Source organism: Seriola aureovittata, chromosome 10 (assembly GCF_021018895.1).
Source record: "Seriola aureovittata isolate HTS-2021-v1 ecotype China chromosome 10, ASM2101889v1, whole genome shotgun sequence".
In the NCBI taxonomy this organism is placed as follows: domain Eukaryota; kingdom Metazoa; phylum Chordata; class Actinopteri; order Carangiformes; family Carangidae; genus Seriola; species Seriola aureovittata.
Window position 1 is genome coordinate 11,504,836 of NC_079373.1, and position 27,424 is coordinate 11,532,259.

At 40.1% G+C, this 27,424-nt stretch overlaps 1 protein-coding gene across 5 annotated transcripts; it reads left to right on the forward strand.

Annotated features, from left to right (window-relative positions):
* Positions 1-5,826: 5,826 nt before the first annotated feature.
* myrf (myelin regulatory factor) lies at positions 5,827-27,264 on the forward strand. 5 transcript variants are annotated; one of them, XM_056387948.1, is made up of 27 exons: positions 5,827-6,522; positions 15,057-15,147; positions 15,285-15,557; positions 16,118-16,179; positions 16,828-17,050; positions 17,178-17,257; positions 17,451-17,565; positions 18,405-18,600; positions 18,698-18,774; positions 19,319-19,429; positions 19,535-19,640; positions 20,600-20,800; positions 21,080-21,188; positions 21,390-21,499; positions 21,586-21,746; positions 21,871-21,943; positions 22,025-22,107; positions 22,220-22,288; positions 22,392-22,475; positions 22,693-22,760; positions 23,069-23,143; positions 23,223-23,450; positions 23,624-23,717; positions 24,095-24,157; positions 24,661-24,766; positions 24,874-24,948; positions 25,098-27,264. In XM_056387948.1, the coding sequence occupies exons 1-27, from the start codon at positions 6,477-6,479 to the stop codon at positions 25,176-25,178; spliced, it is 3,060 nt and encodes a 1,019-aa protein (XP_056243923.1). In that variant the 5' UTR covers positions 5,827-6,476; the 3' UTR covers positions 25,179-27,264. The 5 variants fall into 5 exon arrangements, with proteins under 5 accessions (XP_056243923.1, XP_056243921.1, XP_056243922.1 ...); XM_056387946.1 differs by having other exon boundaries at positions 5,828-6,522; positions 17,178-17,278; XM_056387947.1 differs by having other exon boundaries at positions 5,828-6,522; positions 17,178-17,278; positions 19,535-19,625.
* The last annotated feature ends 160 nt before the right edge of the window (positions 27,265-27,424 follow it).

The following is a 27,424-nucleotide window of genomic DNA, read 5'->3' on the forward strand; positions in this document are numbered from 1 at the left end:
GAATAGGTAGAGGTGTATTTCAAAAGACATAAGCAAAAACTACAGAACAGTTAGAAAAGCAAACATAATTTGCAGAAATAATTTTTCCTTTCTTGTGATTTCTGACTTTATATGCGATGCCTCAGGTGCCATAACCAACATTTACAGTTTGGCAATAAAATAGACATTTCAAAAATGCTGTTTATGATTTACAAATGCAATCAGAAATACACAGCCGATTACATCACAGTGCTTCAGTGTTTCACTTTGTGCAGCAAAGTATAGTGACTGGTCTAAACTAGTTGGATTCAACAGGGTGAATGAAAGAGGAGCAACAGTGTGGAACAGTGCCCAGGTTTCAATGTCACTGGCTGCTTAGACTGACCACTCTTTGTCCAGCTGTCCCTGCAAAGAAAATCACCAAGATAATGCAGTCGCACTCCTGTGGGTATATTATACTGTATAAACAACCACTACAATAATCAAAATGTGTTATTATACAAGGGAATATGTAAATGTTTGACCTGCAGTGAGCGAAATGCACAAGTGTTTGTATGCTCGGCTGTTGCTCTAGCACAGGCACTCTGAAATGTGATTTGTTTTGAAAGCGGTTGCCTTGGAAACCTTATCACTGGGTTTGATCATTAACTTAACCTGTCAGTGCTGAGAAATCACCTATTTTAAGAATGTGGGGAAGGAAATGATGAAGAGTTAACAACACTGAAAAAGTGCTCTGAGATCTTCACCTGATGTGCTGAGGGTCAGTGCGGATCTGGCATCAAATATGTACAGTTAAAGTTTAAAGAGGCCAAACTCAAACATTCATTCTCAATTCCTGATTTCTACAGGTACCGCTGAGTCTGTGTCATGTAGTTAGAATTGCCTTGTTGTGGTATGTTAATAGAGGACTGGTGAGAAGTGATATGATGTGTGATGTGCACATGTACACAAGCGTGACCAGAGTCCATTTGACTTGAGTATAAATTTCTACAGACATGCCGTGTCATTTCAAAGCACTGGAAAACAAATGTCTTTGAGCGCTACACCTACAGTTGCCACTATTTTATCAAAACAATTCTGCCCCCTACTGGAGAAAAACTGAACAAACACAAAACTTAATATATATGGTACAAATAATCAATAGTAACACAAATACAGATTTTGTCGTTAACACATTTAGAGGAAAATAAACGGAAGAAAGTCAGGAAATATCGAACAAATTTATTTACATTTTCCCTCTTTATCACAGTGAGTTCCCAGAGAAATACTTAGCACAACTGTCTCATTAGTATCATACAAACTGTGTCAAACAAAGGTAAAAAAAAACCTGGCCAAATAAACAGGCATAAAATGTTACATGTTACTTTTCAGTTTCTGTGTGAAACAGTGTGATGTTGGGATTTCAGCTGTGACATACAAGATGACGATGAAGAGAAGGTTTTCTTCATGAGTAGATCCTGAAAGAGACAAAGGAAGAACACATAAGCATCTTTTATTACATTAAACTGTTCCTTAACAAACACAAGATGCATTTGTGAAACAATGTTAAGTTGAACAATAATCAATCTTGCATACAGCTTGATTGTTAAGATCTGACAGTTTTTCATAAATCTGCATCCAGATTGATTTATACATTCATTCCAACCATCTGAATATACAGTATCCAGCTTTTCAGAATAAGAGATTGGATTTATCGTGGGAGGAAAATTGTGACGTGATGTGACGACATTGTACAAGGTATACAGTGTCACTTGAATGATTGTTACCCATATCAATAATTCAGACAAGTCCTAAAGGGAACCGGGTCTTACTTCATTCATGAACAAAGGCAGCAATGAAAAGAAAGCTCAGAGCAGTCAGGTCTTTCAAAACATGTACAGTACATGAGATGCTAATTACCTTGACGTATCTTGTCAATCAAGATAAATGGAGCCTAAAATGTAGGCCAGTCTCGTCACCTGATAGTTATGTAATTAACCATCCTATTTATGTTGACATGCAGCCGTGTCAAATATGATTGTGAATACATAATCAACAAAAGCTTCTTCATCTATAATGACTGGTGCGCTTTCATAGCTGCAATAACAACAACTGAAAGTGGAACCAACAAGCTGAGCTGGCCCATGCACGCAGATGGTCATTATTGTGCTCCAGCAGGAAGTCGATTGAAAGCAGATTATTTGTCTTCATCACAATGAGGTAAATCAGAACGTACTGAAGCTCTGGCTCTCTGTCAGGTTGCCCTTCTTACCTGCAGACATGAGCCAGACTCACAGGGCCAAAGACTTTGTTTTACATTATAGTTGAATCTGTAGACAACTCGTGGTTTTAAAAAAACAACTTTCAGAGACTTTATCAAAATAGGTTTTGTTACTGTGAAAAATCTGCTTGTGTTTTCTGCGTCTATGCTGCGATTAAGAATCAGTCAGGACACGTTTGAAAGCTGCTGGGATGTCTGAATTATGTATGCCACTCCACTTAAGAAGCAAAGTACAAAAAGTCCTTCAGCTGCTAATCTGCGTTATAAACTGCTGCATGTTTGTTATTTAAGTTTGAGGCAAGAGGAAGCACTGTATATAGCAGAAACTCCCCCTTTATTATTTATCTGTCTGTCACTGAGCCTAATTTATGTTTTTATGTGTATAGAAATTCATTTACGGTATTTATTTGTTCTTCTATGCAGCAGGCAAGCCTTCCATAACTGAGTATTCATGTTTTTTTTCCATTATGGTTTATTATCTGCAATGTTATTTGTCTTTACTCTTCCTCTTTATTTTGATAATTTTATCGCTATATAAATACACCTTCCCATTCCTGCGAATGAGCCAGTGGTCTCAGACTTCTGGACCCCACTGCACACATCTACATTGATCCTGCTCTCTTGCTGTTTTGCTTTTATATGTTTGAAATTAATGAAAATAAAATAGAAAATATGTATTTCATTTTTCCCCTACACCTCAATGAAGCGGTGGAAGTATATTCACATGCTGTATCTCGTGTATTTGTGTACTTATAATTACATTTATGGAATCAACTTACATCACGTGCATATGACATGCATTATTAGCATGTTAAGAGTATATAACTCATATGCAGACACTGGCATGGTGCTTTGTACATCTCTTTTTTATTTTGAAGATGTTGTATCAGAAGCGCAGAGATCTACGCTGAAGAGGCAGCATGTGATGAAAGCTTGCTTTAAACGCAATCATGCTTCAGCAGGTGACTGTTCTCTCACTGGAGAGGAGATGGAGGAACTGACATCACAGAGCAGAGCGTCAGCGGGGGACGACACCCCCTATAGGTGCACTACATCAAAGCACCTGGGAGAGTGTAACATGTCCAGCACTCACTCTTTCTGATGATGGAGCCGAGACTGATCATGAGATAGTGGAAGGGAAGAGGAAGAGGCTGGGAAAGTAACATTAACAGTAACAGATGAGAGCTGGGTGAAGAGTTCACCACCAGAGACACAAAGTACATCTTTCTTCTTTTCTTTTCTTTTTTTGTTCTTCTGACGAGGCTGTACTTTGAGGTTTGCGTCTCAGGTTTGCTCAATCGAATTAAATGAAATAAAAAAGGATACCTGAGTTCTCACGATGACAGACCTTTCAACAGAGGTAGATTTACTAAGTTATAATTTACATAGCCTTAGTTAAATCTCACTGTTAAAACATGGCTTACAAATCAACAGAATAAATCAATGTTTCTTTTATAGTAAGGATCAAATGCGTAATGTGAGAGATTACTATGAACCCATGGAGTATTAACACCAGACTCTGCAGCCTGCCTCGGCTCCTTTTGGGCTGGAAACCCCACTCTAATACACTCTAATACACTCTAATACACTCCAATTCACTCTAATTCACCTTGTTTCCAGCAGCAGCAATAGTAGGCGACTGTTTTCAGCAAAAAAAAAAAAAAAAGACCAAAGCAGAGACAAATGGAGAATAAATATTTCTTTCAGCATGTGAATGAAATTATATTGTTTGCTACATATCTGCTGGAGATGTAAACAGAATAAACTGTTTGGTAAAATGTTGGTCATAACAACTTTGTAAAGTGATAGTGTGTTGATTTTTTTTTTCAGCTTGTTCAGGCCAAAAAATAAATTAGTGCAGCTTTGAACAATGTCTAATGGACTGCCTCATGGTAAGTGGCAATGACATGACATTAGTCCGATCACACGATGTGTCTGCTAAGAGATACATTTCTGATATACTGTACCAGGACACAATTTGACACATGTATTAGCACTTCGTATTTTTCAAATGATGACTTGAGCCTTTATTATTTTCTCAGGAGGACGTCGCTTGACTGACATTTATTCCCTGGACTTTACGAACCTGAACCTGATCTTAATGCTAACATTCAACAATTCACCTTGTGGAGATTTCTGTCCCAAATAGGAAGTGAGTCCCCGTAGTGTGACTTTGAGAACAGGGTTTATATTCACACAACGCGTAAGACTATAGTACAAGTACGTTACACACTCATGCACACACACTCATGCACATGCAGTTACAGAGCTATATGAGATAAGAAATACAGAATACCAAAATGAACTGCTTTAACATAGCCAGCTGTTTCATTGTCCCCTGCAGCCTCTATCTGTTTCTCTTTCTTGCTTGTCCTCTGAAACAATCTGCATAGTGTGGCTGAAAGAACGGAGGCGTTGTTTGGGTTGAATGGAGGAAAAGCTGAGGGGTGGAGGGGTGCAGAGAGAGATGCTCCAGCTGTGGGGGAACAAGACAACACAACAGCATCTCACATGTGGGTGAGAGGGGTGGAAGCGGGGGGTGGGCGTCCAGGCTGTGGGGGCTGCACACAGTGGCATTGTTATAAGGGGGGGTGGGATGCAGCTGATAAGGTTGAGAGAAATGGATCATTCCCTCAAATCCTCCCCTTGGGAAGCCTTGACACAAAACACTCCTGTGGTTGTTTAAGCTGGAGGAATTCGAAAGGGCCCCACATACGTTTTTTAAATCACAACTTTTGCTTTAGTTCAAGGTTTCACAAATAGTTTTAGTAGATCAGGCAGAGAGGATGTTTTTATCTTAAGGATCGTGCATCATGCACTGATGAATTGAAGTGTTAACAATGCAGCCTCACTCTATAGCTCTACTGTATTCTGTTTTAGTTAAGGGCAAGTGTTTTCATGAATTACAAGTCAAGTCAATTTCATTATCAACATTTTCCTCAATCAGTTCAGCACCCAATTTCCTCAGACTCTCTCTCAGGATCAGAAAATAAAATCAGTGTACTGTACATAAAACTTCACTAAAAAAGAAGAAAGGGGAGAAACCTCAGGGAGAGCAGCAGAGGCAGGATCCCTCCTCCCTGGATGGAAAGACAAAGTGTATTTGAGCCCAAATCTCATATTTCAGCTGCTTTGTTTCAGAGCATGATAGGCTAATACATTTATCCTGATAAAAATGTATTGACCAAACTGTAGGCCCATAGGAGAATGACTGCAACCAAAGGATAATTAAGAAATATCTACCAGTTATCTTCTTGATTGATCCTTTTGTCTATAAAAGTGAAAAACCCTCAAAATCTTCCAGAGCCCAAAGTGATGTCTTCAGATCCTACTCGATTTAGCTGACTGACAATGAAAAACCCAAACATATTTTATTAACTATTGTGAATGAAAACGAAGCTGGAAACTGGGGAAATTGACTAAAAGTAATTTTTTGCTCTCTGAAATGAACTGAAATTATGAATAGATTAATCGTTGCAACTCTTCCCACGCGGAAAAAGCACATAATACATTAAGCTGTGTAAGGTCAGTGTAAACCAATCGAACGCGGCGGCTCAGTGCGTCCCTACAGAAACTTGAAGCGTGTGTTGTGTGCGGGGATCTTCGCAGCAGCCTGGCGCACATCCCTCACCTGCCTCAGCTCCTCTCCTCCGACTCTCAGCTGCTCACATCCTGTCTGAGAGGGAGAGGCGCAGGAGGAAGAGAGGCAACTCAAGAGCCTCGGGGGTCAAGTTTAAACAACTTTAACCCACACTTTTTTTATACATATATTCCATATTTTCCTTCGATTTTTTAAAATCATTTTCGCACAGGCTGATGATTCTTTTTGAGAGAGGAAACCAAAGTTTATTATGAAGCTTGTGGGCGCTGAAGTGAACGTGCGCCTGAAGGGAAATGTGTTGATGTTGTTCTTCTATGGATTTTTGTTGGCACCTTAATTTAAAAAAAACAAAACAAAACAAAAAAAACACACTTGTGACTTTAGTTTTAAAGTTAAAGCCTGAACCGTAGCGTCACTGGAGGCGTTTGGCCATAAGGGACGTGAATCCAGCGCCAAGTTGCTGAGCAGGAGAAAGGACTAGTTCTTCGTGAGCGGTGGATTTATGTAAAATAAAGAAAACTCACGACGATTATAATCTGGATTCCGTGATGTATATGTGAAAGTTTCCCCGATCCGAATTGATTTCGTTCGGACAAGGGGAGACTTTCATGGATTTTTTATGTGGGACCCGCTAGGATGGACGTGGTAGATGAAACAGAAGCGTTACAGAGATTTTTTGAAGGTAAGAATTTCTAATCATATATATATATATATATATATATATATATATATATAGATAGATAGCTTATATATATGTATGCGTGAGTGTGTTTGTGCGCCTGTGCGTGTGTATTAATACGGGTCAGTATTATCTCATTGTTCAGAAAATCTTAAGCAGATTTGACAAATAGTCCTATGTGTATTTTTTGTTACTCTCACAACCACTTTGACTTAATTGATAGATTGAAAATGACTAATTTGTTTTAATGAGAGAAACATGAAAGGTGTTGAAGTGTTTTGCCTGGTGTTTTGCACGTAGCTGCAGTGAAGCCTCAGTGTCTTTAAGCTTGGTTTAAACTGCTGCATGTAGCCTACACATGACAGGTGGTTAACATCATTATGATCAAATAACATTTGTAGTGATCTTTTATGTGAAAGTTGCCCAAACATTAACGTGCACTCTGTTCTCCACTTAAAGTTTTTCTCTTGGCTGTTCATCTTTAAAAAAAAACTGAAAAAAAAAACTAAAAATGCAACAAAGCAGGAGGGTTACCGGGTGCAGGGAGCAAAAGTGCTGGTGATGGGTAACAGATCAAGTTAAACGGGGAATCCTAAGAAAAAAAACGAGGTGGAGGAGGGTGGGGTTGAGGGTTGCAAGGGTGTAGGAATTTAAGTCAAGATAAATGGTGTGTTTTGCAAGGGAACTGTGGCACAATGTGTGTGTGTGTGTGTGTGTGTGTGTGTGTGTGTGTGTGTGTGTGTGTGTGTGTGTGTGTGTGTGTGTGTGTGTGTGTGTGTGTAACAGACGCACATGAGCAATGTGAGTGATGTTGTGTTGATCATCATCAGGCAAACGATCAGAAATAGAATCAAACTCAGTTCAGAAAAGCAGTGATTTATGTTTATCCCCCCAGAAAGCAGCTCAATAAAAATATAGTATTTTATATCATGGCTTTAAATCATTGAGATTTTCGTTTAGTTTTTTCCACATATAAATCAAGAGTTTGTCAGGGTTATTTTTCTATTATATCCTATTATAATTTACTCACCTTTTTTTTTTTTTTTTAGCTTTTTTTGTACATCTCAGTTCCACGTCTTGCAGACTTGATGGTCTGGACTGAATTGAGTTCAGAATCTGAATCTGACGATATACACACAACTCTGTGAACCTTATTCTGTCCATCATACTCCTGCAATGAACATATATATATATATATATATATATATATATATATATACATATATCACAAACAAGACAATCACATTTTGTCACATTTATTAAGGAGTTCTCACTGTGCTCTGTGATTTACAGTTTGCCGCAGAACTCACATCTTACTAATTAAAGAACTTAATGTCAAGTGTTCCAGTAGAAGTCAAGTGCACATGAAAACATATACTGTGGTTTATGTATAATGAGTTATCTGCAGAGAGACTTTACGCTTTATTATTGTATACACAGAGTGTTGACTTAAATATACACAGCCACCCATGCCTGTCAGAGGTTCCTTGCCATTCTGACAGGAATTTAGTGTGTTTACATTCTTGCTTTGGGAGTTGGAGAGATGTTCTTACACTGGCTTTATTTCAGCTACTCTTGCTTGGACTAAAATGTCAACTTGTCTATGAGAATTATACAGTAGGTGCCGCCTCAGATGCTTATTTTCCCATTTAACTTTTTTTTTTTCTCCTAAGTAAACCTTATGTTATAAAACTCTTAGTTATATATTTCTCAGATCGTGGATTCAGGGGTCCAGGTAATAAACTGTGAATTTAAATTGGTGGCAAAAAGTAAAACCATTTACTGACAAATTTTAAATATTACACAATTAGTCAAAGTGTCCATGTTTATCTTGTCCTTAATCTAAAAGAAACACACACACACTCACTCACACAGACAGAGAGAGAGAGAGAGAGAGAGAGAGAGAGAGAGATACTGCACAATAATGGATTTTGGCAGTGGTAAACTGTGTTTTAATAGGATTAGTGAAATATGTATACATTCACACTAATGCACAGTGTACATTCCTGGCATAGCCTCGGTGGCTGTTAAAACACAATGAGGTGGGACTGGTGTTTCTCCTCGGCTATTTGGCCTTCTCCAGGCTCTCGCTCTCTCTGACTCCATTAGAGTGACAGTGAGCAGACAGGGTGAGGAGGTGAGATAGTGCAGACTCACTGGCCTGTTGAGAGAAACGCAGCTAAACCACCAACCCCCTCAAAACTTGACCTTCTCCTCTCTGACTCACTTAGACAACAAACAGTTGTCTCACACTCACTCACAAACGTAACACACATGTTTACTGCTGCTATATTGTGTTATTCCAAGTAATCAACCATCCTTTTGTTACACCCTTAGCATGTCAGCAATATTTAGAAAATTACTAAGAAAAAATAAGCAAATAACACTGAAATAAATATGGATCCAACAGACATTAGACTGTGTATAAATATAACAAGACTAAGGGTCTATAGTCATTCAGTCAGTGGTTCTGTAAGGTTGATCTCTGACACTTTGATTAGCTTAATGCTAACATCCGAATCACAGCTCAAACTAACAGTTATTTTCATTATCAGTTAAACTGCTGATTATCTTCTCAATTAAATGTGGCAGTTAAAGAAAAATGACCATCACAATGTCCTAAAGTCCAAGTGAGTCTTGGTTTGACCAACATAAGACAAAGAAAACATCAACAATGACTGATCAATTAATTCTTTCAGCTGTAGTCAGAAATTAACTAACTAACTAACTAACTAACTAAATGGATACATAGATAAATAAATGAACATATAAATAAATAACATGCTCACACTGACAATGCTAAAATAGTGATGTTTCACAGGTACAGTTTATACCCTGTCCACCATCTTAGTTTAGCACGTTAGCATGCTGCCATGAGCAAATTTAGCGTAAAACAAAGTGCAGCTAAAAATGTGAATGTCGGTTAACTACACTGAAAAGAGGAAGAGGAAGAGGAAATGTGAGGGGATCAACAAGTTATTTGAATTCATTGTCTGAGTATTTGAACACAAATTTGTGCCAATCCTGTAGGCAGACATCGAGGAATTTCATGGGATAAAGAAAAAGTTTGACCTCATGGTGGCACTAGAGGAAAAGTCACAGGATCATCAAAGTAAATAAGATTCATCCTCTGCGAGCCACGAATGTCTGTGCAAAATTTCATGGCAATCCATTAAACGATTGTTCAGATATTTTGTGGCGCAAACTAAGAGCTGCCAGTGCTGCTAAAAACCCTTCAATTTGTAATGAACATGTGTAGGTGGAACATGCTGTTAATAAACTATCTGTCAGAAATAAAACTTGGAGCACATTCACCTACTAACCTGAAGGCAGATTAATCATGTTTTTACTCAATATTTGCCTTTGAAAGCTAAACCTCACCTGTGATACTAAATAAAAATTCCTGTCAAGGCGCATTGTATTCCACAGCAGTTGTGAGTCATGTACGCTTCCTCTGATTTACGGGGTTTAACAAATCAAAACGGTTCGTGAATTGCAGTCAGAGGAATGTATTGTTTTTGAGCAGCCAGGCTTACAGTGCTTACGGGTGGGTTTTAAGTTTTTCATGGTCGTGCATTACTCCCATTAGTGCTGAGTGCCAACTGAGAAATCTTCAGCCAGTGAATGTTGTTTATGGTAGAACCAGACCCTGTAGGATTGATCACTTTGTGTGTTCACATTTGTGCAGTAACTGGAAGAGAGGCTGTTATGGAAAAAAGAAAGTGATGTGCAGATTAAGGGTGTTATGAGATGTTTTTGCTTGCCGCCTGAATGTCATCGGTCGCTATCCACAAATATCTTTATAAATCCCAAGCACAGGCATAATAACTGCAAACGCTCTGTCTGAAATTCAGTAGTTTAAATGGAAAAATAGAGTTTCTACTCATCTGCTTTACATAAGTCTACTCTGTTCTCAAGCCTGAATTCTGAGCATTATCAGTCTAATAAGTCAAATCTTCATCTTCATCTTCTACATGTTGCTCTACATCTTCTTATTTTTAAGCTCTATAACTCTGTCTAGCATAGGCCCTCCAACTCAACCTCGCATTTGCAGTGTTGCGTTTTTTTTCCAGCCTCTCTCCGTGTCCCGGTCCCAGCCTTGTCACTCCTGTAATCTCCTGAGCCAGGTCCACCGGTGTGACCAGTGCTTGTGTGCGACAAGGGCTGTGTGTGGTAGCCTGGTACAGCCCTTTCTCATGACTGGGGGAATAATCCTCATTATAACACTCCGCAAGCCTTTCTCACACACACTCGCACACAAACACAATATGCTTTTTGCACACAGGCATGCACGCGCAGACACACACACACACACACACACACACACACACACACACACACACTCACACACACACACTCACACACACACACACACACACACTTGATACCCTGATCTGCGACTCTCAGGTCTGCAAAAGAAAGTTACTTTCAGCCTGAGTAGGGAAACATGTGAAAAATAGAGAGGAATTGTTCTTCTCATCTTCTGTTTCAGGTGCTTTCATCTCAAGGACATCAACATGCTTTGGCTACGCGCAGGTACTCTGCCGCTCTGTCCGCTCTGCTTCTCTTTAGATGTGATTTATTAGTCCATGGTGTCTTAGCAATGCTCTTTGCTCTTGTACCAGTAACCCTGTCTTGTAAACAAATGGAGAAGGTCTATAATTCTCAGGCTATGTCAAACCTCTCTTACACTTTCCTCTCGTAGACTTGACACGTTTCCTTTCACAATCTGTGTCTATTTGTTTGTCTGTGTTAAAGATGTTCACTGTAGACACAATTCTTGTGTTTCTAGACAGTCGAGCAATTTCTAGACCAGCTGTGACATTGTTTGCCTTTGTACATTGGTTATATTGACATTAGTAGGAACCATTAAGTTACTTTTAGTTGATTTTTTGAGTCTCTTCCAAAGTGCTACTGGGAAAACAGATAAAATGAGGCTAAAAGTGCATCAAGGTACAGGACATAGGCTGAAGCCTCCTGTTCATTTAATGTAGAGCTGTTATATAATATGTTGAAGGATTCTACAAAGACTAGCTTTATTTTTTTGTTGCAAGGTTTTATTTGTACAGTATGTAATTTGATGTTAAATATCCTACTGTGGTGACTGTCTGACAGTGTGTGTATATGTGTTGTGGGTGTGCAGCCAAGTTCGTTCTGCCCTAACTGTTTGATAATCAGATGGACTTTGTTCCCTCTTAGTAAGATACTCTGAAAGTGTTTAATTATTAACACACACATGTGAGTGCTGTACAGATCTCATTTGGTAGCAAAAATCGGTGAAAAGTTGAGATTAAGTGCTAAAAAATGTTTTGTTCAAGTTCATCTTTTATGTTCATTCAGTGTAGTTTTCTTGGCTGTCAGTGGCCTTGATGATATTTGATGAAAACTCTAAAAAAAGACAATTACATTATAGACTATTATTTTGAAAAACATGCAAAGAAAAGGAAAAGCTGTGTGTTTGACTGAATGATATAAGTCAAACCATGTTTAATGGGCACTCACACACTCGGCCCTCTGTTTGTGTTCATTTTAGATTATTACTGCGCTGACAACTCGGGCATTGAAATGGTGGAATAACACACACACATTCATACACACACAAACAAGCACACGCACACACATGCACGCAAATGCTTACACACACGTACACGCACACGCTCCCCTCTCAGCCCCTAATCTCTCAAAAGGCCAGTCTGTATCGAAGTTGGACTGACAATCATTTCACTGTTTCTTGTTGAACACAGCTGGACAGAGAAAAACATAGAGGACAGGGAAATTTACACATCCAGTTCACAGCAAGTTAAACTTAACTGATTCAGTGATTTAGTGGTTACAGTTACTTAATTTATCTTTCTTTTCTTCTTTATCCGCACAAGAATAGCATTTAATGACAGCCTTAACTATAAACCTCCTTTCTAAATGTGACATGGCAGCGCTCTTGTTTGTGGATTGTTACAAAGGTGGTGAAAAGTTCCAGAAGAAAAGGCAACGAAAATGTCTGATCTCATTAAAGATGTTCATCAGCTGCAAACTTACAGGACACTAGCACTGTGGTTGCCATACTCTCGACTCAGGGCTTGACCAGATCCATTTAAACCTTTATGTAGTTTTGTTCTTGGTGATTTTGTTTTACCAGAAAAATTCTCAATTTCCATGATTTAGTTTGACATTCGCTGTATCTGCTCCGTGAACTGTGTGTGCCTGTTGACTTTCTGTTAGCTTTCATTGTTACCTCAGTGATCTAACAGAGCTTCTTTTCACAAGTAGTTATGTTAGTTAGAGTTTGGTAATGTAATGTTATATTTAGTTTAATGTCCAAATGACACAAGTGGAAAGATGAGTGGCGGCTACATAAAGGCTTTTGAATGTCTACTATTTCCAGTAGTGTGCTTAAATCAAGTATTTAAATAGCCCAAAATCACAAATCACGACTCTTCCTTCAAGGGCTCAGCCTGTTAGCAGGCACATCTATATTTGGAGCTGTTTACCAGAATTTGTTTCCAAGTATAGCTATGTCTTACTTTACATCTCCAATCTACACAATTTATGACACGGATAGTCCTGAGTGAACAGGTAGAGGCTGTAGCTGACTCTAAAAATATCTTTAAAAAAGTAAACACAACTGGGTCTTGGGGGACTTGATTTTCAATCTAGGTCTTGAACTTTTGCCAGTCTTGACTTGAACTCGACTGTGCTCACTCTGGGACTTCTCCTGGACACTCAGCCGTTCTTCACTCCAGCCCTAATTCACACAGTAGTTTCTCTGACGTCTTCCTTACAGGTTCTTTTCTCTATCACTCCATCCTTGGACATCAAACTTGTATTCTTGTCTTTCTTGCCTTAGCTCTCCTCAGCCTCCGTCTACCCTCCCCTCCCCTTCCATCTCTGTATTTTTTCGTTATCAGGCCTGCCAGCTTAAATTTACTGCCTTTTTGGGTGGGGTGCACATCTGGATCTTATTTAAGGGGAACCATCCTGCTTTTCTCCCCTCGCATTGGCACATATCAAAAGACATTAACCATCTGTTTCTGTCCAGCGAAGAAAGTCAGTCAGTGTAAACATGCTAGTTTTCTCAAATAATGTGGTAACGTGAGGTTTTATTAAACATTACAATCTGGGTAGTTGTAAATCAGATTGGTCAGAGACAAGTGGTTGGTTTTGTGGGTTTATTGATTGATGGTTGTTGCTGACGTGTATGCTGCTGTACACAGTCAACTCTGGGCTTCAAAGCAAATTATTCACAAGAAGGATCAGGAGAGGAACTGTGACAATAATGCGAATAGATGACATTTCTTTTGGGTTTCTGATAAGTGAAGCATTAGTGGAAGACAAAAGGAGGGAAAAAGAGAATTTCTTCTAATGCTAACACAAAAATTCCTCACATTCCCAACTGAGTAGCTGCTTAATCTATCAGAGAAAGAGTGTGTGTGTGTGTGTGTGTGTGTGTGTGTGTGTGTGTGTGTGTGCGTGTGTGTGCGCGCGTGCGCGTGCATGCGCGTGTGTGTGTGTGTGAGACTGGGGTTTGCCTGCCCACCCACTTTATATCAGGTTCTTACCCTCTGCTTCACGCCCTCCTTCCTGCTCCCCCTCTCTCCTCTCCCACACTCACTCTGTTTCCAGCATCTGCAGTTTGGGGCGACTAGTGACTAGAGCTTTAAAGAAAATTAATCTCTGTCTCTCATGTAACACTTGTGTTAAATGTTCTGTGGACAATAGAAAAACAGAAGAAATGGAAGAAAATTTACTCTTTTCTAAATATATGCAGAAGAAAGTGCTTGTTCCACATGTTGGTTGTGTAAAGATTAAGTGGGGTCATGTGTTTGGGATTTATGAGGCTTTGGTTATCAAAGGGTGAAAATGACCCTGAGGTGAAGTAACGGGAGGATTAGGAAATTATAAAATTACCATACTTCTATTATCGTATAGAAAATATTTCAAATCATCCCAAACACAATGAGAAGCAGCAGCCCTTTTAGATTCATCCCAACTTTAATGTAGACATGAACTGCAGTGAACGAAGAAAACAGAGACAACACATCTAGTAATTATGATATAGTTACTCTATATTAACTGTTTTAAGTTTTTTTTTCTAACGGGGAAAAAGCAGCTGAGGTACAAAATAATCTCCATCAACTGGAGGGATTCCGGTCTATATGTGTAACCAGCACTGAATCATCAGTACGTGATCTGTAATGTCGACTACTAACATAATTAGACCATCGGTCACTACTGTAACCTTAATCTTTAAATTCTCTTTGAGCCAGTCAGAACTGACTTACTTACATTTTCCAACATACAAATGCATTAATACAACGTAATCAAGTTCTTTGGAATATGCAGGAAAAGCCACAGATAATAAACAAGCTGAGTATGTAATATGTAATTAGACCAATCTTAGAGGGAATTGTAACATCAAAAGCTTGTGTTGAAACTAGAGCTGTTGTGGCAGTGTGTGGAGTTTCTGAAAGATTCTCGTTGCTAATTCCCAGATGCTCTCCGTCTCCCCCTCTGTGTTCCCGACCCTCCCTTCACCACAGGTCATGATATTACCAGTTCTCTGGAGCCAGCCAACATCGACACCAGTATCCTGGAAGAGTACATCAGCAAGGAGGACGATAGCACTGACATGTCAGTGGGGACTCCACACCAACCCAGCAACGTCAAAACAACATGCACCAACTGAATCAGATCATGTCGTTACAAAGGAATTTGTTTTTTCTGATAAGGCTAATCCCTCTTTTTCTTCTTCTTCTTCTTTCTCCCAGCTGTTTCTCAGAGGTCCACAGTACCCCCGGACCAAATTACTCATCTCCCCAGGCAGGAGTGTCCTCCTCTGGGGGGTTGGTGTGTGGTGTGAGCCCCCCTATTCCCCTACGCCAAGGAGCCCCTCCGCCTGGGCCCCCTAACTGTCAGAACGCCTACCCTCCAGGTCCGTCCCTGGGCCTCCGACACAGCTACCCCTGCCTGGGACAGCAGCAGCAGCAGCAGCAGCAGCAGGCTCACATCAAGCCAGAGCACAGGGGCCATTACGCTCCAGGGTGAGCACAGTACCACAGAGGTAGACGGATCGGGGCACAAGAAGGAGAAAATATATAACATGAGTTGATACTTAGGAATGTTGAAGAAATGCTCAAGATGTTCTTCGAAACTCACACATTAAACATGAAATTAGGCAGAAGTTGCAGCATATGACGCAGTGGGTTTTTGGTTTTTTTAAGCACACAACGAAACCAGACACACACCCTACTACAGGACCATTATGCAATCAATAGTTGATTAAGCTTCATTTGTACAAATAAAACATTAGCTGGTCAAGAGGGGGAGGGAGACTGATAAGAGACAGAGAGAGAGAGTCAGATTACATCCTGCAAAAAAATCCTGACGCACACAAGCTTGTGTAAAGAACGTCTCCACTGACTCTGGTCCCAAAGGAGAGTTTCTCCCTGAAATATGATGGCAGCTTAGAAAATAGGAAGAATATTCCAGGGAGGCCTTGCCAACTTGAAGCATGGTACTAATTGACCAATTTCTATCAATTTGAGAGTGTGACATTATTGTTCTTTTGAATGTAACATCTACTGTTTTCTGTGGTTTTTAGGACACTACCTGAGTCCCCCCCGGACTCCAGCTCAGAGCCGTACTCTCCACAGCAGGTGAATGGTAAGTAACAGACACTTTTTCCTCTCCATGTGAAAATGTGAGTGACAGATCATGTAAGAAACAAAATGGTACTTTAATGTGTAGACTGCACTGTGAGCACAGTCAGAGGGAGTGACTGTAAGTATTCAAGGTGTATGTGTGTCACAGCAACCTCCCTGCTTTAGTCAATATCTGTTACTCATCTCTTCATTGTTTTTGAACAGGTGAGGAGAAAATCGAGTTCATGTGCAAACAAATCAATACATCAAGTCACTAAAGACAGCTTGTGTCTGCCATTTTATTAATCTACAGTTTAGATGCGCTGTCTAGAAAATGAATTTTATCATTTAAAATCAGTCTCATTTCAAGTGTTTCCACAAAGACTGACCCAGTTGAACAACAACAGCACTCAAAGTCATGATGTACTTCTTGCTGCTCACACACCTGTGTTGGTCTTGCCCATTAGTAAAAAGGTGTGGAATAGTGTTATCTGATTGGCATCCCTCCAGTTTGAAACAGTGGAAAGTACCTTCTGCCGCGGTTGGAGGAAAGTAGAGTAAACTGGAGAAATGAAATGTGAAACAGAGAGAAATGCTGAGCTGCATTTTTCGTGCAAACAGTGTGCACGGTCGTGTAACCATTATGCCACATCCCTGTTGTGTCCTTTAGATCCTCACATGATCAGGACCATGACACCAGAGAACATGTGTCACATGACTCCAACGCCACCCCTCCCACCACACGGGCACTATCCCAGCATGCATCGGGACATGTACCTGAAGCCTGAGCCCATGATAACACAGTATCCTATTGGTCCAGCCACGAGCGGAAGTGGAGACATGCAGCAGACGCAGATGCTTCATCAGCTGCTGCAGCATCCTCAGGGGCAAGAGTGAGTCATGAAGTTATGCAGGAGGGAGGGAAGAAGGGAGAGAGGGAGGGAGGGTGGCGCTTTCCAGTTTTGATGGAACGGAAGGAATGGTGGGAAGTTTTGACCGTGTTTCCGTTTCCTCACGCAGCGGCATCCCTGTTCACCAGGCCAAGAAGAGGAAGCACTCTGACTCTCCCAACAGCACCCTCAATTCCCAAATCCTCACAGGTATCATCAAACAAGAACCAGGTAGGCAGGCATCTTTCTTCTCTTCCTCATCTCCTCTACCTGATCCTCACCTGCTTTTACCCTCTACCCTTTAACTCTCACACAGATAAAGACTTTTGCAGAGCAGTTGTGGACAGTCTTAACAGTGTTTGGTCTCGTTTTAACTCCTGATATTTTAAACTGTTTGTCGCAGGTTTAATGCAGGATGCAGACAACACGTACTTGGACCCAAACTATCAGTGCATTAAGTGGCAACCTCACCAGCAGAACAAGTGGACACCACTTTATGACGCAAACTGCAAAGAGCTGTGGGTGGAATTTATTTTGGCATACCTGTACATCTTGAGGTCTTTATTTTGGAACAAAAAGAGCCAAAAGAGAGTCAAAAATGAAAGCAGTTATAATTGGCTAAATGGATAATTCAGCAAAGCATACAGGGGGAGCGCCAAAGGAATAGCAGGGTTGCAGAGTTCTACGAATTCCTCAGGAGTGAGCTGTGCGGGGGAGTGAACGAGCACAGGGTTTTGTGAGGAGGGGGTAAAGGGATAAATTAGTGTGCACCTACTTGTGCTGTTGCAATGCCAAAATAGAAAGAAGTATAGATAGGGAGGAAGGTTACAATGAACTCACAAGATCTTGCAGATGTGTTATCACAACCACCTGGTTGCCCATCACAAGTTCGAGCACACCACACCTACATAAAGGAAACAGAGGGTTTTCATTTATTTTAGGTTAGATTTAAGTCTTTCAGAATATCTTAGTCCTCTGAGTGATAAAGTACCGTCACCAAAACTGAGGCCCCGGGGTCCCAAACAATGATGCAAAGTTTATATAACTATAATGTTACTGATTTAAAGTTAGAATTTCCAAAGAATAATAGAATTGAAGGTTTTACAATGTTCACATTACCTAAAATGTCTATTTCTTTATCAGATAACAGACTACATAGACTACTACATAGATTACATATGTTCCATACAGTCTTCTCTTCAGACCTAAGAACATGCAGAAGCCCCTGTAACAGAGTAAAGAGTCTCCCCCTAGTGAAAAAAAAAACTCCACTTTACATTTGACTTACAACAAATGCGAGTTCACATGTATTTCCCATTCACATTACTCACAGCATGATCCCTTTCCCCGTCTTTAGTCCGATGCCAACCTACCGTGTCGATGCGGACAAGGGCTTCAACTTCTCCTTGGCTGATGATGCCTTTGTTTGCCAGAAGAAGAACCATTTCCAGGTCACAGTATACATAGGCATGCTGGGAGACCCCAAGTACATCAAGACAAGTGAAGGCCTGCAGCCCATCGATTGTTTCTATCTCAAACTCAACGGAGTGAAGGTGAGTGAAGGCAAAATGAACATGACATCGATGTGACGGATAATTGTTAGCTCAGCAGTGTATTTTGTACATATTTTATTTCTCTCTTCATTGCTAGGTGGAGGCCATGAACCAGTCCATCAGTGTGGAGCAGTCACAGTCCGACCGCAGCAAGAGACCCTTCAAGCCAGTGCTGTGAGTCTGAACACTTAAAACATAAAAAAAAAACAATATTCAACTTCCCTTATGAAGACTGAAACTTGCTGTAATCATTCTTTCTTTTATACCAGCCATTAAAAGATGCTCTTACTTCTTTTTAAGTAATGAAGGACAAAATCCACTGTCCTCATTTCATGCAGTAATGTCTTCAGAAATGCTTCTGACGCTAATATGAGGCTTTAGATGGATAAATGAAGTTATTATCTTCCAAAGCTACTTTACAAAGTTACTGTTGGGGGAATTTCACACCAAAGACTGTAACTTTGAAAGATATCCACTGACTGATGAGGGCTGATGAGACTGAATGAGGATTATGGATTTTGTCTCCCATCACTTACTGGATCTTATAATGGCCAGTATGAACAGGGACAGGAACAATAACAGCAGCAAGTAAAAACTGTTTCTATTTTCGTGTGGGCACCTGATTATTGTTTTAAGACAGACTTGGAATATTGTGAGCCTCTCCTTTAATTGAAGAGGAAACAGTTTTTTGCATAATGTCTCTGTGATTTTGTTGCAGTGTCACCTTGCCCCCAGAGCAGGTCACAAAGGTCACAGTGGGGCGGCTCCACTTCAGCGAGACAACGGCGAATAACATGAGGAAGAAGGGCAAACCAAACCCTGACCAGAGGTGACACACATGGCATCACATCATCATCGTCAACATGCGATTCACTGTGGTCCGATGAAAGCTCTAATAATCACAGTGTCTCCTGACGATTTTTTGTCATGGCAGGTATTTCATGCTGGTGGTGGCGCTGCATGCTCAGTCCCACAGTCAGAGCTACACTGTGGCTGCTCACGTGTCTGAGAGGATCATCGTCAGGGTAACGTCTGGCCATGTCTGTCTGCCTCCTACAACAATCATATCCCTTGTGAATGTGACACCTTTCTCTTGGTCTACTGTACACAGCTTTTGGCACTTTAAAATCACTGTAGATCTCAACATCCCCTCCATTTTCTGTCTTTTCGTTCCTTTTATCTGCGTGGCAGTGATCCCCAGCACACTTACACAATCCAAAATTCACAGTTTAGTTAGAGTTCAAACTATGAAACAAGATGTATTGTCGCTGTCCTGTAAACACCATGTATCTTAAAAACAGATGATTCAGTGGTTTTTAATAATTTATTTAGCTTAAGGATTAGGAAGATTTTCTTAACACATAAAGGTAGATTTGCAGTTTATCTAGAGATGTAAAATTCTCCAAATTTGGAGATGCATGGTTTTCACTGGACAGCGATGGTATCGTACATACTGCAGATGTGTAAAGCATGGAATGACAATGTATAGTTAACTGTATGAGCCTTATAAGTGTCAGAAGAGCTGTTTGAAAGCTACACACTCACTTTCTTGTTCTTGGCTAAATGTGCTAATAAACACTGAATTTAAACACTGGCTAAGCTATAAGTTATAATGTAGGCTGAAGTCAATCTTTTACATTTTAAGCTTGTGTTAAAGGAACAGTTTTACATTTAGGGAAATAAGCTTATTTGCTTTCTTTCCTCACACTGTATCCGTGCAGTCAATATGTGACTGTAAAATGCAGCCAGTTAGCTTAGCATAGCATAAAGACTACAGACAGGGGGAAACAGAAAAAAAAAAACAAAATACGCCTACCAGCACCTCTGAAACTCACAACAAAAATATCAATCTTATCTGGCCAACAAAACAAATAAGCCTATTTACAAAATGTCAAACTATTCTTTATAAAATACTGCAAATGTTTTTTTTGGCAAATTTTTTTGAAATATCTGAACCACAGTTTCTCTGTGCACCTTCCTCTTTGTCTCTCTGTTACAGGCATCCAACCCAGGCCAGTTTGAAAGTGACAACGAGGTGCTGTGGCAGCGCGGCCAACTACCAGACTCAGTCTACCACCACGGGAGAGTCGGCATCAACACCGACCGGCCTGACGAGGCCCTTGTCGTCCATGGCAACCTGAAGGTCATGGGCTCCTTGGTGCACCCGTCTGACATCAGGGCCAAAGAAAATGTCCAGGAGGTCAGGATGACACTCAGTGTGTATGTATATGGGTGTGTGTTTGTGTGTGTGTGTGCATGCGTGTGTTTTCAAACTGTCAGTTCGTCATTGCGTGCCTCGTGCTTGTCATCATGCATCATGTCATACAGAGGCCTGTGCCCAGCACAGTTCCCTGACTGTGCAGTTTCACTTTGAGTTTTGTCTTTTCATTGTACTTGATCTAAGCGTTTTCATCTGCAACATGAACATGTGTTTTCATACCATCTGCATGGGTGTCACTGTCATTCTGCCTGTGTGTAGGTGGACACCACAGACAATTTGAAACGGATTTCTCAGATGAGGCTGGTCCATTATCAGTATAAGCCTGAGTTTGCTGCCACCGTGGGCATAGAGAACACTGCAGAGACTGGTAACAACCTCATGAATAACCTTTGCTCAAATTTAAATGTTTAGCTCCATCATCTCATTTCTTTGTACACTGTATATCATCTTAATGTCTTAATATGTGATCTGTCTCTTGCTGCATAATTATGCACGTGTGTCCTGTGCCCGTGCATGCTGCCATGCTTTTGCTGCTCTTTTTCCCATCAACACTTGTTTCCTGCTGCAGGAGTGATCGCTCAGGAGGTCCAGCAAATCTTGCCTGAGGCAGTGAAGGAGGGGGGTGATGTGGTGTGCGCCAATGGAGAAACTATTCCCAACCTGTTAGTCGTCAACAAGGTGATGAACGCATACACGCGCACACATACACACATACACAGTCAGACATTACACACACTAACAGCTCTCCCCCTCTAATTTCAAAGGAACGCATCTTCATGGAGAACGTGGGCGCGGTGAAGGAGCTGTGTAAGCTGACAGACAACCTGGAGACTCGTATAGATGAATTGGAGCGCTGGAGTCGCAAACTGGCCAAGCTGCGTCGTCTTGACAGCATGAAGAGCACTGTGAGTGGAGGCACTGTCAGGTGAGAGCAATGACTAATCGCTAACAGATTTAAGCTTCAAAGTGGGCGTTACATGTTGACAGAAAGCATCTTGTATGAGTAGAAAAGAAGTAATGTATTTCTTTTGTTATTCTCGTCTATGTAGCCAATCAGGGAGCTATTTTAGCAGGACGGGAAGCGGCCCACTCAAGAAGAAGACAGTCAGACCTGGGAGCAAGGTCTGTGGGGATACATGGTGTATATAAAAAAGTTTAATAAGTCAGTGAACAGCAGGATGTAAAGCTTTTTTTTAATTGCAGAACTCGCCTCCAGATCAAGGCTGCATCAGTCAGAGATTCATGCAGGGGACCATCTTGGCACTGGTCGTTGTCATGGCCTTCAGGTCTGAAAAAGAATGTGTTTGAATAGATAGTGATGCGGGGAAAAAAAAACTGGTACATCTGTACACAGTAATGACACAATAACCTACTGGATCTTTATTTGTCTCCCTACAGCGTCATTTCCATGTCTGTCCTTTATGTGCTGACTCTTCACCATAGAGGAGACGTCACAGAGAAAGACGCGTATGTGCTTTTGAGGAAATCAGACACTTATGCTTTAATCAATTTTCCAATTCTCCTCTTTGATATCTCCTAGAATAATGATGTCTGTCCCTGCTTTCTGTAGCTTTGTTCCTTCCTGTGTTCTCTACATCTCTTGGATGCCCATCTTCACTGCCACTGTAACTTTCTGTCCACCTGTCTGCCCATGGTACGCTTTCAAAATCTGTCTTTCCTGCCACTTCTGATCTACTTTCAGCCTTATCTTTGGTTGCTTAGTTGGGTGTTTCTTTTGTCCTCTCTGAAAGGAGGTCAAGATCATGAGTCACTTATCTAAACACCCTAATATTCATTAGCTTTTAAGTGCATCATTATTTTAACTAAAGCATGGTCTCCACCTGCTGTACTGCTTCATCTGATTTGTGCAGGTCCAGAGCTGCACTGGGATCTTCACGCAAGAGTCCATATACTCCACTGTCCACCACCCCTGCAGCTGGTGAGTGGAGATCTCAACTAAGTGGCCTGTAGGATCAAACCTCTCCTTTTGGTGGTTTTGGAAATAACATTGAAAGGAGCTATTTATAAGTTTTGCTTTCGCTACATAGCCAGCGTTAGCATTAACAGCTGTTTACTCACCAGTCTAGAAGAAGTGCCAAACCTGCTACCAAACCACATTCGGTGGCATAGACAACTTACAAACAGCCCCTTTAACAAGCTCATTCAGAATATATAAGATAATATATATTATACATATTTTCTACTTAGATCTGATCCATTTCTCTCATTGTCTCACAAATCCTCTAGCTTGCTGTCCAACCACAGCCATAAACAACCAATCAACTACAGTTTTGACACAGAGTAACAACCAATCCACAACAGGTAAGTCAGCAAATATGAGATGTGTTTTCCTGTATTATTTATTTGCCTTCAGTGCAGCTTAATTATCTTCCCTCTGTAGATGTAGGCAGCCTGGTTCCCACACTGGGCACTATTATTAAGAAGGCCAAGTCCAGACTGATGGACAAGGATGGCCACAGCAGAAACCGACTGAGTCACACCTCAGCACCCTTGTACTTTGCCAAGTCCAAAAAGCCGGCACCTACAGACCTGGACGGAGTGGGAGCTACCAACCGTCTGCCCGGGGGTCAACCATTGCCACGAAGACAACGCAGCTTACACACAAATGGTAACTCCACAGACACATCCCAGACATGGCACTTTCTTCACACACATAATATGCGGTACGCAAACACAGTAAAACCATTTGTTTGACAGCAGCAAACAAAGCTCGTCTACATACTGTACAAAGGAATGTTATGGGTACGGTCGCTCATAATGCAGCTTCCCTCACTTTTGCAGGAGGAAGGTCAGTTCCCTCCCTGACTAGTCTTCATATTGTGGAGACGAACCAAGAGATCACAGCACAAAGTTGTGCAACACCCAAGAGCTGCAGGTAAAGATATACCGACTGATGTAAAAAAAACAAGACAAAGTGTCTAAGTAAACTCAAGCATCCAGAGCAACTTGTGCGTGCCTAGGTTGTAACACCATTCTTCCAAAAGACAATGGTGGAGAGAGCTGTCTTAAATCTCTCACAGGTGTTCAGTTGTGTTAAGATCTGGTGACATTTTCATACTCATCAAACTAGTCAGTGACACGTCACGCCGTGTATGGAAGTATCTGAATTTGTTGTGCTTCTCTATTTGTTTATTCACTTTTTTCCTTTAATTTCTCACTTGTCTGTATGTTTTGAATACAATTTTTTTTTACAGTCAAGTTTGACTTCTGGCCTCTGTATGCTGATAGTACTTTTCTCTATGTTGACTTTAGCTACACAGTATCGCTCCATGGAAAAAGAAATTCCTCCCTCTCACAAATCACTTTGTACATGACGTGAGTATACAAACCTCACACCATCTACGTAACTGCACACATGCAACGCTGACACTTTATTTCACCAGTGTAAATTGAATTCCAAATAATTTCCTGGGACGTTTCCCCGAAAGAATTTGGCATCATTATAAGTAACGTAGAGACAGTATTCAATTGGTACATTTTAAATTAAATTAATTCCAATTAATTGCCAAGCTGTCTTAGCCTAGAGTCATGCACAGTAGATCCGCCAACATGCAAATCTGTGCAATTTGTGCAAAGGGGAGCATACATTTCAACATGCTGTATATGAAGAATAAAGTCTTCAGGCATAATTTGATCATTTTACTTGGGTTGAAGCAGTTCTTTCAAGGAAATCCCACCATAAATCATTAACTGGGTTTAAAACAATAAACTCTGAAGTTTGCATTTTGCATTTATTTCCAGTTAACGTTCAAGAGATCATTAAACATTTATTAGGAAATAAAAGACCAATAAAATAAAGCATTACCAATTCATTGCAGGTCCACAAACAGCGTGTGGGTACAACAATGTGGAGCCACCAAGGGACGTTTATGCCCCAACCACACAGAGGCAGAGCTCTATGGGGGTCAGAGTACATCAACAAAGGTATTTTATAATATATTTAAACATGATTCCTCATATAATTAAAACATATTTCCCCAAGGGTGACTTACTATAAATTAATAATTTTATGCTTTCTACTTTTCTCTAAGGGGACTCGTCACCTGTGGTCAGTGCCTGTGCTGTCTTTCCAGGACATCACCTATCACTTCCGTGTCTCCCAGTCCGTGAGTAAACCTGGCAGAATATGCAGAATGTGGATATACATGGTTTCTCTGTGTCCTGGGATTCATATATTGTAGTGCTTAGTTTGAGAAAAAAGACATTGGATCGAACTGGTTAATGATTGTCATCTCCACATGTGTTTCATTGACAGAGTGAAGTGAGTTGTGCCACTGAAGGAGAAACCTCATCATACTCTGACTACCATTTTCTCATTCAAAGCAGCTGTGTGTGAGGAGGAAGACGATGTGTCCCAGGTGCCTTTAAATACGCCACATTTCTCCTTTGTGGTTCCATTTATACGCTGTTGTGATGGGAAAGGGTTTTGTCTCATTCTTGTACATTGTTTTTAAAGAGATTTAATACAGAACAAACTATATACCACTGTCCCCACTGTAATCCCCTCCATATGTATATGCATTAAGACATCTCTTTTTGCTGTGATCACTGGAGTTTCAAACACTGTTTAAGTTTCTTTTTTTATTTCTGTCACTGAAAATGTTTTAGATCGTTGTAATTGACGACTGTGTTGTGTCACTGTTAACTGCTATTGTGAAAGTAACGCCCATGAGTTTATAGCTCACTTTATTACTGATCACTATGTCTTCCATACTTAATATAAGCCATAATTACTTTTTTAGCAGAATTCATGTTTCTAAATCAAGTCCAGGCTAAGATACTGTAGATGACACCGCACACATTTTTTGTTTCATTTTGTAATACTATGAGTCTATATGTACACTGAAACCAGTGTCAACTGAAAACAAAAACACTTTTCAATAGTTTTATACACTGGAGCGAAGATCATTGGCTTCTGCTGAAGGCCTCAGTGAATGGTTGCAACTCACATCGAAAATATACCTCAGTAGTGTACACTGGCAAATCCTGGGTCTCTACAGTGGAGCTTTGTGTTTGAGACTGCTGCAGTCTGCCAGACTGTCTGCTGTCTCCTCATGCAGCATCTGACTCAACACTGTACAGAGAGGAAAATACTGTGCAGTATTTCTATCTCGATTGTGACATTGAATGAAATATCAAATTGTTTTATAAAATGTTCATGCAAATGCATCAAACTAAAAAAGAAAATCCTCATGACCACTCCTTAAATGAAGGTGTCCATATCAGCAGATTCACTGGATAACGTGATAAGACTGGATGAGTAAACAAATCACTGGAAATCAAAGTGTAGAAACACTGACAGCTCTTAGCATCTGATAATGGACATGCAACAAGTCCAACACTGACAATATTTCAAGAAACACTGGAATGGCTTACACTGTATTTTGCTAACTGGACAGAATGCTGGTAAGGCAATAGATGGCATATATCATTTCAGGTGCACGCCCAATCATTTCTCTAAAATGATACATCTCAGCTCACAGGTAAACACAATGTAATTGCATTTATATACGCACACTGCAGAGATAAAATTGGATATTATACACTGGACATTTTCATATATTTCTCTGGATGTTTTTGAATACTTTTCCTGTGCCTATACAATTAAGAGTATGCAGTGATAACTCTTTTGATATAACTGAATTGTATAATGTTTTCCTTTCTGTTATTATTTCTTGTTTTAAAAGCATTCCTCACATACTTACACCACCATGCTTTTGTTGCTTTTGTCAAAATTAGTTTTTAAATACATATTCCATATGTGTCTGTATTCAGAACAAAAAAACACAATAGTGTATCTCAAATGTAAAATCAATATTATAAGGAATATAGGAAAAACAGCCATCTGACAAAAGTTTATGGAATTTATCATAATATGAAGACACTGTGTAATGTTTTTAGTATAATTATTATTACTTAAGTGGGTATAGTGTTGTATTTTAGCTTATTTATAAAGCACCAGCTAGCATAATGAAACCACTGTAGCACTTTTTGCACTGTATATATGAACTGCTCACTGCTCTATCCAGTGCACCAGACTGGTTTCAAATACTCTGGTAGAACTGCATTACATGTAACTGTATAGCTTCATTTTGTTACTACCACTGCTCCTTTTTATCCAATGTGTTTTATCAAATTGTTTTTATAGTTGATATTTTTTGGTTGTTGTATTGTCAATAATATATTAACTTTTAGCTATTGGAGCCCAGAAACGATTGATAAGCATGAAAACACACACAAATACATTTCTAATTTTAGCACTGTTTGTTAAGAGAAAATGCCATAACATTGCAACTTGTTGCATACTTTAATATCACTACTTTTTACTTTTTAGCTCATTTTATCATTACATTTTCAATGCCTTTTGTCAAAATTATGCTGTAATACTATGAATGCATGCAGTAAATAAATTTGTGATTGAATTTTGTGTCCTGTTTGATTGTCCAACTGCTCTGAGCTGAGAAGTGGTTAGTTGCTCATTCCGTCCATTAGATGGCAGCCAAAGATTCATTGACAATACCAAAGAAAGTACAGATGCCCAGAATTTGGCCTGTTAGGTTATAAAAAAAGTTCACCACCACC

Excerpts from the sequence above, each read along its gene's own strand:
- myrf (XM_056387946.1), top strand. The coding sequence starts at position 6,477 with ATGGACGTGGTAGATGAAACAGAAGCGTTACAGAGATTTTTTGAAG. Across the intron at positions 16,180-16,827 it reads CTCTCCACAGCAGGTGAATG|ATCCTCACATGATCAGGACC; the intron begins GTAAGTAACAGA and ends TGTGTCCTTTAG. Across the intron at positions 22,108-22,219 it reads GTCGTTGTCATGGCCTTCAG|CGTCATTTCCATGTCTGTCC; the intron begins GTCTGAAAAAGA and ends GTCTCCCTACAG.